Source organism: Ciconia boyciana, chromosome 10 (assembly GCF_034638445.1).
Source record: "Ciconia boyciana chromosome 10, ASM3463844v1, whole genome shotgun sequence".
In the NCBI taxonomy this organism is placed as follows: Eukaryota; Metazoa; Chordata; class Aves; order Ciconiiformes; family Ciconiidae; genus Ciconia; species Ciconia boyciana.
In genome coordinates, this window is record NC_132943.1 from 8388952 (window position 1) to 8404342 (window position 15391).

The 15391-nt window shown below is 40.1% G+C and overlaps 1 protein-coding gene across 1 annotated transcript in view; it reads left to right on the forward strand.

Annotated features, from left to right (window-relative positions):
* The window catches only part of TMEM163 (transmembrane protein 163), a 100126-nt gene extending 85074 nt beyond the window's left edge, over positions 1-15052 (forward strand). Inside the window, exons 6-8 of the mRNA XM_072873924.1 lie at positions 8751-8862; positions 13408-13549; positions 14992-15052. Of these exons, the coding sequence (XP_072730025.1) occupies positions 8751-8862; positions 13408-13549; positions 14992-15052 (315 nt within the window). The remainder of the gene's footprint in view (positions 1-8750; positions 8863-13407; positions 13550-14991) is intronic.
* Positions 15053-15391: the final 339 nt, after the last annotated feature.

The window sequence follows — 15391 nt, forward strand, 5'->3', positions numbered from 1 at the left end:
TAGGCGCAAGTCACTTTATCAAGCTGTGACCTCCATTCTCATTTGTCTGAAAATATTTTTAATTAAAGCTTTCTTATTTTATGAATTTGGAGATGTGATGACATTTTCCACTTGTTTTGGAATATGTTGGTTTTGAAGGAAATCTTACTGTTTCTCTCCTATTCTTATCATATAGCTAGGATGCTTAGATATTTGGGTAAGATTTCCTGTAAAAAGTAGGTGTACGTGTGCTGTAGAGAGCCCATATAGTGCCCGCAGCCCTTCCCAGATTTTTTGAGTGACACTTTCTTAGACTTTCTATGCATGTGCTGTACAGTGGATCTGCCCAAACACTATGTATATGGTTGCAATGAGGAGTAGCTGTGTGTGCACATGCTATTGTACACCTGGAAAACTTGGAAGAAGCATGGAAAGATCACAAAATCCAAAGAAAACAAATTTTTTTACAGAAAAGAGAGATGTGCCATTAATGTGTGGGAACGTTACAACTACAAATTCCACTTCTTTCTGTGTTCTTCTCCTATTTTTTATATAGCTGTGAATTTCTTATATAGCTGTGAATCTTTATTCCTTGAGGGTCTGCTTCAGCATGACATGCCACAGTTATTATTTCAGTTTCATATCGTTGACCCCTAAGGAAATATTTTTCACTGATCAGATCTTTCTCTCCCCCCCGCCTCTCCCCCCTTTTCTTTGTTCCTAATACACTTGCTGGAAGTGTTAGAAGAAGTAGGCCAGCTGTTCTTCTTTCTGGGGTGTTTGGAATTAAGGTTTCTGATAATTTTAGCTGTTGTTCAATACACCTGACTCACAAAGCTAATGAGTATTTGACATTTGACATATAAAACCTTCATTTGGTTTACCCTTCCACTTAATTTTAAATGAATATTTCTCAGATTATGTAATTTAAATGTTTTTTCCCTACAATGTTGAGTGTTGAACCTAAAATAGAATCACTTCTTGTTGGCTCAGAAATGATTTACTATGTTTTTTTTTTTCCCCTAGCTATCAGATTCAGAATATTTCCCCTGTTGTTACTCGCAGCATTTGTTCTCCAACCTATGTTAGCCATAATAAGATAATTTCCTCTAGGAAAAGGAATTACCATTCCTTTATTGATGTTTTGGAGAGCTATATCCACAGCCAGTACTGACCCTGAGGATTTGGTACGCCCACATTTCATTACAAATAAGGAGGAATAGTGATATTGCATATCGTTGATGACATCATGCTTGGATTTCTGTGTAAATTTTAGTGACTTTTTGAAGTTTTATTAATATATTGAGAAAGGAGTTTAAAGCTCAAATTAAGTATAGGTTTTGAGCATTGTTTTGCATTTGCTAGTATTAATGCTTGCCATCTCCCTGATAAAAATCCTTTTTCATCTGCCCCTATATTCTTGGATAGTATGAATATAATTTAAGTGTAAATGGTGCATTGTATTTTGACTGTTGCCACAAAGAATTTGAAAACCTTTTCTTGTTTATTAAAGAATGCTAAAAAAGCCCAACCCAGCCACCCCAGCCACACTAAGAATGACTGTTTTAATTTCACCTGGGGTTGTAAATCAATATCCATTTACTATTCAGTTACTGCTTGCATTTCCCTAGGTAATAGTATAACACATGTAATGTCAATGCAGTTTGGCATTTGTCCTTATTAGTATGGCAAAGGACACTTTTTTGCAAGAGTAAGCAAGCATCATGCCATATTTCTGACATTTCCTGCAGAACAAAGAAGGAAAAATGTAATCAGTTTGTGTACAAAAGACATGCAGCACATCTGATGGGGCACCTCCAATGCTTTTATAAATGAATTCACCTGAAATATTAGGCCACATGTAATTCTATCATATACTGTTGATTACAGTTGGAATGGAAAGCTAGGGGTGGCACAGTGTAGCTTTACGAGTTCTAATTTATTTACTACTTTAATTGTTTATAATAAATATATTTAACAATGTCAGCAGTTGAATTATAGGTCAATAGCAATATAGCAAATAATACTCGTGATTATATACACATAATATATGTCCTTATACATACTTCCCTATACATTTCTGATCTCTCACATATATATATTATTGCTTACCATTTCAAATCAAAGTACCATGTACATTAATTATACATTAGAATCCTGTTTTATAATTGTTACCTATTATGTATGGTTTGGTAGTTTGGTATTTGGCCTTAAACAAATAATTTAACCCTAAAATACACGTGCTTCTTACAGGTTGGTGAGAATGTTGTGGATACTTGAACTAGCTAGTGAGCCAGGCTTAGGAAAAACCTATCAATCAACTACACTTCACTCTTTGTTCAAGTGATTGGTGGAAAGTCTTGTTTTCAGACTTTACCACAAGGTGATAAGAAGTAAAAGTCGGCAACTGCTAACCACTTGGTAGGTTATGTGAAATGTATTGCTGGTCTCGATCCCCTAATAATTGGAGAAATGGCAGTCTCAATAGAGAGACACTTCTGAGGGTGGACAAATACCATTTTTAATTATGTTTTATAGCTGTTTGATGCTAAAACAATGTAGATGAATTCTGGGAAAATGGGAAGCACGAGTGATCTCAGAGTTTCAAGCAGACCCTTTGAAGGAGTCCTAAGGTCACCTAAGATAGCTCTCCAGAGTTCATCACCCCTCAGTTCCCGGCCCTGGTGCCCCTGCCACAGCATTCAGCACACCCTGTCTTTGTTATCTGTTTCTTGAAGAAGTGTTCTGTGCTGTGGAATTGTTTTGTCACAGCATTTCAGCACCAAAGGTACAAGTTTAAACATTCATAAGGTTTTGTTTGTTTTTTTTTTTTTGTACTAATAATAGATCTTCATATCTCCATGTGACGAGACTGTCTCCTACTTGAGTCAGACACTGGGATGTTGGTTTGTTTTCTGACAGTGAAGTGCAATTAAAACTCTTGTCCCTTTTGAAGTTAGCTGGTGAGAGAGACCATCCGGCTTCCCAGAAGGTCCCTCTAGACTGATTACATAAACTGTTTATTACTTGGGAGAACGTGATAGAGATTTGGACCTTTTTTAAAAAAAAGTGTTTGTATGGGAAACATCTCTGTTACTATCTATATACCCAGAATCCTTCAGGGGGAGAGAGAGGGGAAAACAGTCCTTTTTGGTTAAGTAATATGCTGCACAGAGTGGCTTTTAGTGATCCGACAGCCAGTGGGCCCAGATGACGTGAGAGCTGCTGAGGGACCTGGAGGAGCAGGCGGCAGTGGAAAGCATGTGGGGATGGGGAGCAGGGTGGTAGCAGGACCTGACGGGCACTAGGGAGGACAGTGACTAGTCATCTGGACTGAAGAAAGGTCATTGTCAGGACCTGTGAAGACAGATGGTGAGTTGCAGAGATGGGCAAAATTAATATTTAATGCAAACTCAGCTCAGTTTGGGCTAGCCATGACGTTGCTCCTGCCAACAGCATCTGTAGCGTTCCAGAAATGCGTCCCTACCTCCTCAACGAAGATGAACAAGGCTCAGCAGAGAAGAGGTGCAACACCATAAGACTCTGGCTTCTCTGGGAAGGAGAAAAGTGGCATGAAAAAGGTGGTACCAGTCATTCCCAGCTCCTGTGGGAGTGGGGAGGTGGTTCAGCCTTTGGCTGGTTCACAGAGGAAGCTAAGGAGCGGGCAGAAGAGTGGAAAGAAACCTGCAGCTGTTGGGGGGCAGGAGAAGCAGCTTGTTTTGGGGTTGCACTAGAGTGAGCTACCAAGGAGGGCCACAGAGGAGGATCATACAATGATTTTAATCATAGTATTGTATGTGTTGTGACCACTGGAGAGGAACACTGAACATGCCTTCTTCCTCCCGTACTGGTGAATACCTTTTTACTCAACTGTGTACACTTCAGGTGAAATGAGAACATTTTTGCATCCCAGAAGTAGAAGTGAAAGGATTGTAATTAAAGGAGAGGGGGCAGAGGGGAGTTGGTAGAAATAATATATGAAATCAGGACAAAGTTTGAGGGTCAGAATTAGCGAGATGCATTCTAGGAAAAGATTAGGAGCACAAATCAGCTGAAATTTAGTTACTGAGCTGGTAAGTGGGTTAAAATATCTCCACCTAATAAGCCAAGCACTGAAGCATCCCCTGTGGCTTTTTTTTAGTTTCTACAATAGATTCAGAAAGAGATCAAAGTCACAACCTCATCATCAACAAATTTTCCTTAAGCCATAACATTACTGCTGCTTTTGGTGACATCCTTGAAAGTGGGGACAGAACTGTTGTTATGTTTTTGAAGACCCCTCTTCTCAGCTGCACCGGTGGGGACAATGCGTTTGGATAAAGTGGAGGAAGGCTGCCTGCTGACCTCTTATTATTCCTTTCCTAGGACTGAAAAAAGAGCATCCTAGGAAAGCTTTCTTTTGGGAAACTGTCACAGCATAAAATCGTGCATAAAATAAATCTTAAATAGGGACATTGTAGCTATTAGAGCGCTGTGTAATGAGATGGCAGTCCAGGATGGGCACCTCGCTTTATCTACGGTGTTGTTTTATACATGAAGCCGTCTAATAAGATATATGTGTCCTTTAATTAAGGTCTCATGTACAGTGTAGTAGTAATGAGGGAATATGATGAAAAGAAATGGAAAAAGAGCGAGCTTTATTTACCACGTTAAGAAGCCTTTATCATATGGAAATGATCAGAATTTAAATTTTTATCATCAGTCACAATTTGCTGCTGCTTTAATTAAAATAATGCCAAGGATGTGTACAGTGAGTCTGGCTAGATGTGCTTCGTGCTGTTAATGACTGTCAGATGGGAAGGCAAGGGGTACTGAGAGGGCAGGACTGCGGGAGGATCCGGAGGGAGATGGTGCCAGATGGCCAGGCTTATTTTATTAATTTAGATCTCCATTATGGCTTCTCTTTTCTTCATTTCTCCAAAGGATGAGTTAGTTTAATGGGAATCATTTCACAGCCACAGTATGACGTGTTTAACTCTTGGGAGCCCACAGCACTGCAGCGAAGTGCATGTGTCAGTCGTGTGTCCCGTCGGCCGGCCGCCTCTGCGAGGCCCCAGCTCCAGCCCAGGTGCTTAACCCAAGCAGCCCTCCCTCAGGTAATTTCTTGAATCCCTCTTAGCAGGCGCTTCCTGCCATGATGTCCTGACTCGTAGCCTACCAGTGCAGCCAGCCGCTGTCCTAAACCGGGTCCAGCTTCTGACCATTGCAGCAAAGGAGTGCCAAGGCAGTGTTTTGAGCCTCTCTCTCCTGTTACGGCCTCACCTGCTTTAGGCAACGTGCCACAGGGGCTGTCCGTGCTGCTGGGGTTCGACACGTACTTTGGGCTGATCTCTTACATCTGCAAAACCTTCTTGTTAGCAGCAAGTAGCCTCACTCTTCTTCTTCCAGCTCTTGGGTGCCTGCAGACGCAGAAAGCATAGCAAAGTACTGCGGAAAGTGAATTTCAAAGATTCCTTTCTCTTGGGGTTTGTCGTCGAGCATCGTGCGCTCAGTTACTGAGGCATCTGCCGCCTCCCCGTGGCTGTTGCGAAAAGCTGCACAGAACTGAAGACAGTGCTTTTAGACATTATTTAGATTTAGGGGTTTAGAGACAAAAAAAGGAATATTGTCTTCTGAAAATCTCTTTGGCACAGTCTAAAGCAAGAACCTACTGAGGCGTTTGTGTTAAGAGCAGGGGTTTTTAATTTCTTCCCTTTCTGTGTCCACTGTGATAACAAAGGAGCTCTGATTTGTCGGGTCTTCTGCATCATCACTGGTTATTGGATCAGTATTAGCAACAAAATGACCTTGTCTTCCGTGATTCAATGAAAAAACCCACCAAACTTATGAAGAATTTCTAGTTCCTGAATCCTCGAGGAAAAGCCTGTTCATTAATTCACTTTATGAGTTGATTCAGAAATCTGTATCACATTTAAGTCATTCTTGGATTCTAGACTAATTTTGCAGCTAGACTAATTTTAATCACAACCGTATAGCTGGAACAAATGGCAAGATGCATTTCCACATACCATGAGTTTAGTGACACATGCAGGAAAAAAACTGAATTCACCCCAAAAATCTATGGTACATGCCGTGACAAGAAAAAAACAAACGAGCTCAAAATAATGTGCCATGCAGAGAATGAAATCTTGCACTATAACACAGGGAATAAGGCATGACATTTTCAAGATTCTCAATTAATACTTGGACTTTTGAACACCTGTATCAATAATTTTCAAATTGTTTGTATTGGGATTTGCAGTTTTTTCCAAACTGTGTGAATTTGTAATTGTTTGCAGGACCATCCCCAAGAATTTCATAGGCGTAGGAACTCTGCATTTTGTCAGCCCAAGGCTGACAGTAACGTAACTTTTGATAGCAAAGTAATTTATGCTGCCAGCTCCACTGCGTCTACAACGTTCGGTGCTGTACTAATGACAAAGCTTGCGCTTTGCTGAGGAGGAAGACGAAGACAAGAGGTAGGGGTGCCCGGGAACTAACAGTAAATTTTTAGAGAGTCTGTGGGGTGAAGATGAAATAAGAGATCGCCTGTAGTCCTTGAGCATTGGCAAGTGAGGTGCAAGAGAAACACAGGGTTGAACTGTTGACCACTCCATTGAGCACTCACCCAACACACGTTGCCTGTGGAAAGCTGGGGCTAGCCGCAGGCCTGTGCGTGGCTGAGGGCACATCAAGTTGTACACCCCTTTCATTGCTCTCTTCATCCCCTCCTCACTCACCATTTAGTAAGTGAGGGGCCTTCATGTGCTTGAGAGCATCACAAGCAGGTTCGCTTGCCACGCTTACTGTTACAAATGATTCAAGAAAAAAACAAACTCACTCATCTATGGGAAGCTCATGTTCTGTATGATCGTATGGGAATGGCACTCTCCATGCTAACTCGGCAGGTTGGGATAGAGATGACTAGGTTGATGCAGCATATCATTCTGTTTCAGATTATTCTGAAGTCTTACACATATGCTGTATATTAAATATTACATAAAATATCTAATAAAATATTAGATGAGATTAGATAAAATCTCAAGACGGATCAGAATTTGTCAGACTAGCAAAGTTAAGTCTTTGGGCATGGCGAATATACGTTTTTGAGAAAGATGCACAAAATTTAGAGGCAAGAATTTGACGAGGATCTCAAATGTCAAGTGCTTTTTGCAAAGCTTATCAAGACTTTCAGAGGTTTGTTGTCATTTCAGATCTTCTGAAAGCTCCCAAATTTCATTGTTAGGCTGACAGCAAGCAAATATTCCCAGTCCTTCCTTAGTCTTTCCCTAGCACTCCAAAATTGCCTGAGTATTTTCCAGTCATTTTGTTAGACCAATTTTACAAATGCTTTTTATCCTACCTTTACCCAGTGCTTGAGTTCTGTGTTCTCGCTGCTTCTATTTTACTCTCTTTCCCTCAGTGCATTTTTTCTTAATATTCAATATAGTACCAGGACTAGAGAGAATGAGCTCATGACTGAGAGTGAATGAAATAGACTCTGAAAATTATACGACATTAAAAAATTGTATACATATATATTGAATGATTTATTTAGGGATGTGAGTACATTATACCAGTAATCTAATTCCCAGTATCTTCCTAAGCAGCTTTCAAAACCATATTTTGATTTCTTTGAGTTTTGAATTGCTGCTAAAATAATGAAAATGGATGGAGCTGATGATGAATCATCATGACAATGTTTACTATCAACGGGGATTTTTGCCAGTGTTTTGATCAGTAACAGGGTCCCAATGGCACTGGCCCACTTAGACCTGCAGGTTAAAAAAAAAATATATATATGCTATTTCCTTGTTTGTATTGATGTTGCAACAGCTTAAATTAAGGCTTCTATTAAGGGTAATAAATTAATCTATTTCAAAGCTCTGTGGTTGGATGGCAGGCAAGCATGCTAAGAGCTCGCTTGGGTTTCTCTGCATAGCCATAGGCTGAGGTACCTCTTGGGGGAGAAGGCACAGGGACTCCCTTTAGGCACTTTATTGCAATGCTGGTGTTTCAGCGCCCAGGAGTGTTTCCTCCCACCCCAGCCAAACACCACATAGTCAGGAGAAAGAGGTAGGTGCCTCCAGGTGACCTTTTAGACAATGTACGTTAAACAATTAGTTACTCTTTATTTGCCCTATATAGATACGTAGCTTTGTGTTGAGGGAGCCCAGGGAGCTCATATTATACATTCAGATTAAGCAATGTGGATATTTCTGTAGCTGTGAAATGAAAGTCCATGGAAAATTTGTTTTCTAAGAAAGAACTAAATGTGACTTTGCACATCAGTATCAAAACTCTTACGGATGTAGCTTGGACCAGACTTTACCTTAGAAGAAGGAAATGAAACAAAACCAAAGCAAGCGCAGAATCAGAAATAATGTAAAATGGTTATTTCTCACACGACAAATCAACAAAGGGTCTGGTAAGTGGAACTTTACTCTCAAGCCTTTATCCTGCACGTGAGGACTTCATTACTGACTGTGTTAGACATTAGACTACTAGGCAGTCTGCAGTCAGCCCTGCAGGTATATAACCTCCTGATTCTGAGGAGTTTGGGTCAATTCAAAATTTGTTGCTTGGAATAATTATGTTTGCAAAAGCAATTACAGATGGCAATATAAGCAAAATAAGCACTACCTGTTGTGAAAATTTTAACTTGGGGAATCTTTTTCTCAGGTTGTATACTTCAGTGGCACAAATAATTGCACAGTAACTAGTACTATTTGTCATTTAATATGTGGGGCACGACCAGAAGACATACTAATGTCTGACATCTTTTCTTTCAGGATGATTTTCTGTATAGTGTCTCCATTTTAAGCGGAATCCTTTGCACTGTCTTGGCAGTAATCAAATTTATGCTGGGAAAGGTCCTTACAAGCAGAGCGCTGATAACTGATGGTGAGTGTGAAGTTGATCCTGCTGCATTTATAGACTTTTCCAGGGAATGTTGTAGACACAGAGGGTATGAGTGACCCCCACATGAGGGCAACTGTGAAAGAGCATTGAAATAAGGCGGCCACTGGGAAATGGAAAAAACCCCAAAACCCAGAACAGTCTGTGGTACCACTAGTCTCTTGCATAGATACTTCAGCTGAAATGGGTATGTCTGGTGGAAGTCAAACAGTTAATGTGTGGATAGTAAGCAATAATAGAGAGTTAGAGGTAGAGCATATAATGAATTAGGTGTGTATTAGTCAGAGATTAGACTACAGAGGGGGGATATGACACTGATTGATATAGCTTTGGTTAAGTCGCATCTATCCTCGCTGCCTATGCCTGGTAAACAATTTCATCCCTACAGTTAAAACGACGCAAGTCTGTTGCAGAAAATGCCGCCCTGCCTTGAGCAGGAATCACAACCATCATTCATACGTACCCCCCTGTGGACTTAATTTGCCACCGTAGTGCTTTTCCTGCCACTCAGTAGAGCTGGTGGAGCATCGCGCGTGTAAAACAAAGCCTTTGCCTGCCCACTGCCCTACACTCCTCTGGCCCTGCTGGAGTTTGGCACAAGGTGACTCTTGTCCACTATATCCTTAGAAAACCTCACTGCCACTACTCGGTTGGCTCAGCTGTGTAGCACCTGACTGTTGCTGTCTTTAAAGGTACGTTTAAAGGCGTGTTTTAAAAGTAGGTCCAGATACAGCTCTTACTGGCAAGGCTCAAGCTTGTGAATCTTCAGAAAGCCACAGGGATCTACTCTGCAAACAAGTGAGGCCCCAGTGATGGTGGAGATTTCACAGCGCCCTACAAATCTCTACCAGTTTTTATCTGCAAGCACAGGACAGTTTTAAATACCCTGTAAACATACACAGTAGGGTGTTAATGATTCATGGATTGTGGTACATAAATTATTTTACTCCACTGAAGATTTCACTTTAAGGAAATCCGATTTTCAGCTTACTCTAGGGATACATACAATTGCTTTATTCTAAGTAATTTAAACATACTCAACATTTTTTTTGTGATGTGTGATAACACATGAGTATTTATATTTTATATCATCCCACTTCTATAAATACTTTATGAGTATTTATATTTTAAATACAACATAAACAGAAAAGGAATCAAAACAGCAGTGCAGGGGCTACGACTAAGCTACCACCTCCCTGCATTTGTGATTCTCTCCCAACAGGCCACGTTGTTCAGTCATCTTATTCTTTACTATGGACTCTGCCACCCTAGATATTTTGAAACTAAAAGATCTCCAACCTGCAAAAAGGATTCTGGAAAGGATCCTGGGAACTACAGACCAGTGAGTCTGACTTCCTTCGCTGTCAGAGTGTAAGTGGGACACATCGACTGTTTCAGAACTGTGCCTGGGCAGGCAAAGATTAACTCTCCCGTTAAAAAAAAATGTAGCTTGTTTTTGAAACAGAGCTGTTTTTTCAGACAAAATATTAGCTGAAAAATTCCTGAATAGCTGTAGCTCTGAATTGGTCTCCTGTATGACACAGAAATCTCTTCCCCCATAATTACATCCTCGTGCTAATTATATTGCTTCTGAGCTGGAGATTGCTCATTCTTTGATTAAAAAAATTAGGGAATGAAGTATACAATTACCTCGGTCTGGTTTTTATCTCTTTTCTCTCCTTCAGAACTACTTTAGAAAATGTAGGAGGCTGATCTTACCATGTGTGGCTAAATATCTTCTTTCACAAGATATATTTACATATATACTTGATTTATTAGCAATCAGGAGGAGACAGTGTGATTCAGCAGCTGAGACAGATTTAGCACTCCCTTGCATATCTTTTTTTAGTTTTCTGTTTCCTGCTAATTTACCTCCTGTGATCACTGGCTGTAGACCAACAAACTGTTTTGAGTAACAAGAGCATACATTTTTATTCCTGAAAAATAGGTTTATTTTCAAAACAGCAAATTCTCTCTCATACATGTCAACCTCTATTAAAGATTTTTTTTAAAGAATGATTTTGTTTTAGAGTAGGGCTTGACAACAATATCTCTTTAAAGCCTAAATATGTGAATCCTAATAAGGCAAAATGTTATTTGTACCATTTGTTTATAGCAAAAGCTCATGGCCTTTTGGATAATAAAACCAGCCATTTCCTATCTTGAATTTTGTAACATCTCGGAGGACAAAGCAGCTATGTGACAGTTAGGTGATGTCAGCCAACTTTCCCGTAGGTTTTAGATACCTGTTTCCTTCCCAGATTTAGCCACCTGTTTTTTCCTGTGCTAGCCTTACGCACAGAACATGGTGTCTGGATTAATACCTGCAGCCATTACATGATTTCCTGCCACATCAGCAAAGAAAGGTTTGACTGAATGACAGTCCGGAAGAGAAAACAATTTTCTTTGTAAGTAGCTTTTAGATCGTTTGGAACCATCAGCCAATAATGGCAAGAAAATACATTATTCCTGCCCTTTGCATATTGTGATGAGGGATTCTGACTTAAGCTGGAGCAGGGGAAGTAACACTGGTTTAGATTTATAGTTAATTAACTTATACTTAATATTCTTTCTGTATACACACAATATATATACTTCATCAACATGTATTAGCAGTAAAAGTTATATTGCCTGGGAATAAAAAAGGATTCTTCTAGACTAGAGTGGTGACAGAGTAGTTGTGTCTATATTGGTTTAACTATCCTGGTATAATTAATCCAATAATCAGGCATTTGCATGCAACGCCTGTGATGCCAGTTGTAGCATGCACTGCCACAGTCCAAAAAAACCCCCCACCCCTTTTCTTTGTAGGGCTGGAAGCCTGAAGCCTTTGTATGCCCCGTTCTGCCACAGACTTGCGAAGTAACACGTGCTTTTCTGTGCCAGGGTTTCCTTTGCATTTAAGTACCTACTATAGGGATCTGGTGAATCTTAATCACAATATGAATGGCTTATACAAGTATTTCAGCTATAGAGATACCTAGGAAAGGTCAATTTTTAGCTACATCTTTCAGAAAGACTTGACATGATTTAGGTAAGGACTGGCTGTGAGAGGTCTGGATCAAAGGAGGCGTTCAGGAGTAAGTGTCAGGTACGTGGTTCTTGGCAGTCATGGGGAATTGGAAAAAAAAACCTGATTAACTACTCTAAGCAGCAGCTGGCTAGAGTTGACTCACCAAACAATATAGAATATTTCAAGTTTGATTTTTTCATTTGTTAACTAGGTTAAATGGTATATGTATCTACCAAATGAATGCATTGTCAGTGACAGTTTTTTTGTAGAACAACAGTGATGTCTTTTGGGTTATTGAGGGGGAAAAAAAATCAGAAAAAGGGAATTTGGGGGGAAAAAAATGAACACAAGGAATGACTTAAAAAAAGAAAAAAAAAAACCCAAAACAATAACCAATCAAGAGTTGAAGGAAAATGGCATTAATTATTTCAAAAGCTGTGAGAGAATTTCGAAGGGACAATATTGGAGACAAAGAGAATGGGTTTAAAACAGAAAGAGGAATCTAAAAGGATGTTCATAAAAATTGTGAATAATTGATATGAAGCTCCTGTCATATGTCTAAGGCATAAATGGAAAACATTCCTAGAATTATCCTGCATGTCTTCCCTAATGCATTCAGCAGTATATGCAGCTCTAAGCTGTAGTGCCAAATACATGTAAATAAATATATGGAATGGGGTAAAAAGCTTCAAGAGAAGGTCTTTGAGACGTTACTGTGCAAAACCATTTTCCTTTTCATGAGCTGCTTAGGTATACTGGACTCCAGTTTGCTCCTTTTCAGAGAAAGTGAGAGCCTTTGGGTACCTTACGAAGTGGCCTTTGAAGTTGTAACCAGGGATATTGCACATGCAGCAATGGTACATAGATTATGAAGAGGTTCTGTGGAAGACAACTGGGCTACAGCAGTCATACTCAGGGCTGCAGCCAGCCAGCCCCTCTTCTACAGCCCAAAGGTGCTTCGTTCGTGACAATAAGCTACAGGAGAGATAAGTGCTTGACTGTCAGAGTTAACATGGAGCAGGGCCAGTATTTTGAAGGCATCTTGCTGTTTGGAAAATTAGCATCAAGAAGTGAAAGCCCTATGAAATAAACAGCAGCTAGAATTGGGATTTGGAACTAAACAGAGAATGAAAAAATCAGGACTGACCAAATCAAGACACACGGGACAGGGAAATTAATGTAAAGTTATTTATATCAGCCAGGACAAATGGCAGAGTTCTTAAACACTGGTCAGACACCAACTATTCCGTGTTTGGTTTGTTGAAATGAAGCGTGGCAAAGACCTCTGGCTAACCGCGTGTGAACGAATTGCACCGCCGCCTCCTTCATGCAGTGCAAGAGTGCGTAGGTGCCACTGTGTAACCTCTCCCAAGGGTCTGCGCTCCTCTCTGCTGGCACTGGCACTGGCACAAGAAGGCCTCGTCTCCCTACAGATTACCTCTTCTTAGGCGAGATGGTTAAAGCAAATTACTTGAGATTTGGTTCTTCTTTTAATTATTTTTTTTTTCCCCTTCTAGGTTTCAACTCTCTTGTAGGTGGAATAATGGGATTTTCCATCCTTCTTAGTGCAGAAGTTTTTAAACACAATTCTTCTGTCTGGTATCTGGATGGCAGTATAGGAGTTTTAATTGGACTTACAATATTTGCCTATGGAATCAAGTGAGTATCTCCTGCTAGCAGGTATTTCAGTATGTACAGCAGATGGGCTGTCTGTTTAATGTAATAAGCCATAGTTCTTAAAGGCTTATATAACTCCAGTAAAATCAGTCACTGGAATTTATGAGACTAGCTGCCGATACTGAAGCAGAGCGTGTGGAAAGGGATAAAAGATTACGTGTCTCACATCAGCTGGAAAGAAGCCAGGGCTTAAAAAGAAATTGGAATAATTTTAGAAGACTTTTGTATACCTGAATTTGGAAATACAAGGTTTGAAATATATAAAAAATAACCACAAATCTTGGATAAAATTAGTCCCTGTTGCTTTTATGGCACATTTCTAAGCACTGCTTTTTTTTTCCAAAGAAAGTCTAGGTTAAAGGTAAGGTGCCCAAGTTTAGAGAATGATCTTGCTAGTGATTTCCATCCTAGCCCTACCCTATAGTAACTTCTGAACCGAAGGTTAGCCAGTTGTGTTTCAAAAGTTGTTTCTATGTAATTTTAAGATGCTTTCTTGATTCACAACACCAGAAATAGAATAAAATCAAATGAAGCTCTGCCATGCGCTTCATTGCTGCCATGATTTCCCTTGGCTGCATGGAATCTCACTAAGGGTTTTGTGTTTTATCCCCCTTTCTGCCATAAGAGAAAGGGGAAGACGTAGCATTTTAGTTAATTGGAATCGTGCCTGTTGAGAAGCAGACCTTGGCCAGGCTGCAGTAAGCCGTCATCTGGAAGCTGTGTGGGTTTTTTTAAACTTGGAAAATTAAATTAACATTTTAATGGGGAATACCATTCTTGGAAAAATCACTATAATCACTATTTCCATTGTAAAACTAACTGTTCTGGAAAAGCGTAGAGGCAAATCCCTACAAAAGTATTTATTTAAACATACCAAACAGCATCAGAAACATTTTGTACAGCCACTGAAACTCATGCTACATACATGCCATCAGTCTGCTTGACAGTGTGCTCAGCCATTGTCTCACCGAGACACAATGAAGGCTAAAACCAAATTCTGTTTTGGCAACTACCTGATTTTACAGTTTGTGAAACTACCATAATTCTCCTCTACTGTTAGCTACCTTCTTACAGCAGCCTGGTGTGAAACAGGTTGCTACAACAGTGCCTTCCCCACTAATCCCTCCGTGGCTTCTCCAGCTACAGTGACTGCTGCTGTGCATTTCCATTTCTCCATGCAGCCCTGTGTCCAAGCTTCCTGAAGGAGAGCCCCTCTCCACACACTTTGTTTTACACTCCCTTTTGGGGAGAATCAATTGTGGGGCAGAATTCATTCTGATCAAGGGAAAGCAAGATAAGGCTGTTACTACATCCGAGTTCTTTTTAATGCATAGAATAAATTAATATTTATAAGTAAAGGGAACACCCCAGTTCCAGGGCTTTCCTGTGTCTCTGCATCAACACTCTCGTGCTTTCCCCTGCAGGTTGCTTATCGATATGATACCCCGTGTAAGGCAAACGCGCCATTACGAAATGTTTGAGTGAAGATCACACCCTCTCCTCTGTCAGGACTGTAAAACTACAGCATCGTACGTTTTGGCAAGTGGTGCCAATGGTATTTTACTAAATATGCAGTTTGTTTCCCGTGGTCTGTTTTTGTTGACGTTTGTTTTAATGGGAAATCTCTCTGTAAAACTGGCATATGTGCACACTGCTTGCAATTCAGCGAAACAGCAGCATTTTTTTTTCCAAGTATGCTATTGATTCCTGTGACAATAGAAAACATGCAGTTTGCAGTTCTAACCCAGCTGCCATGTTGTATATTCCAGAGTGAAAGTGTTCTTAATGGTGTGATAAGCCTGTGGGTAAAGAAGTGCCAGTTTC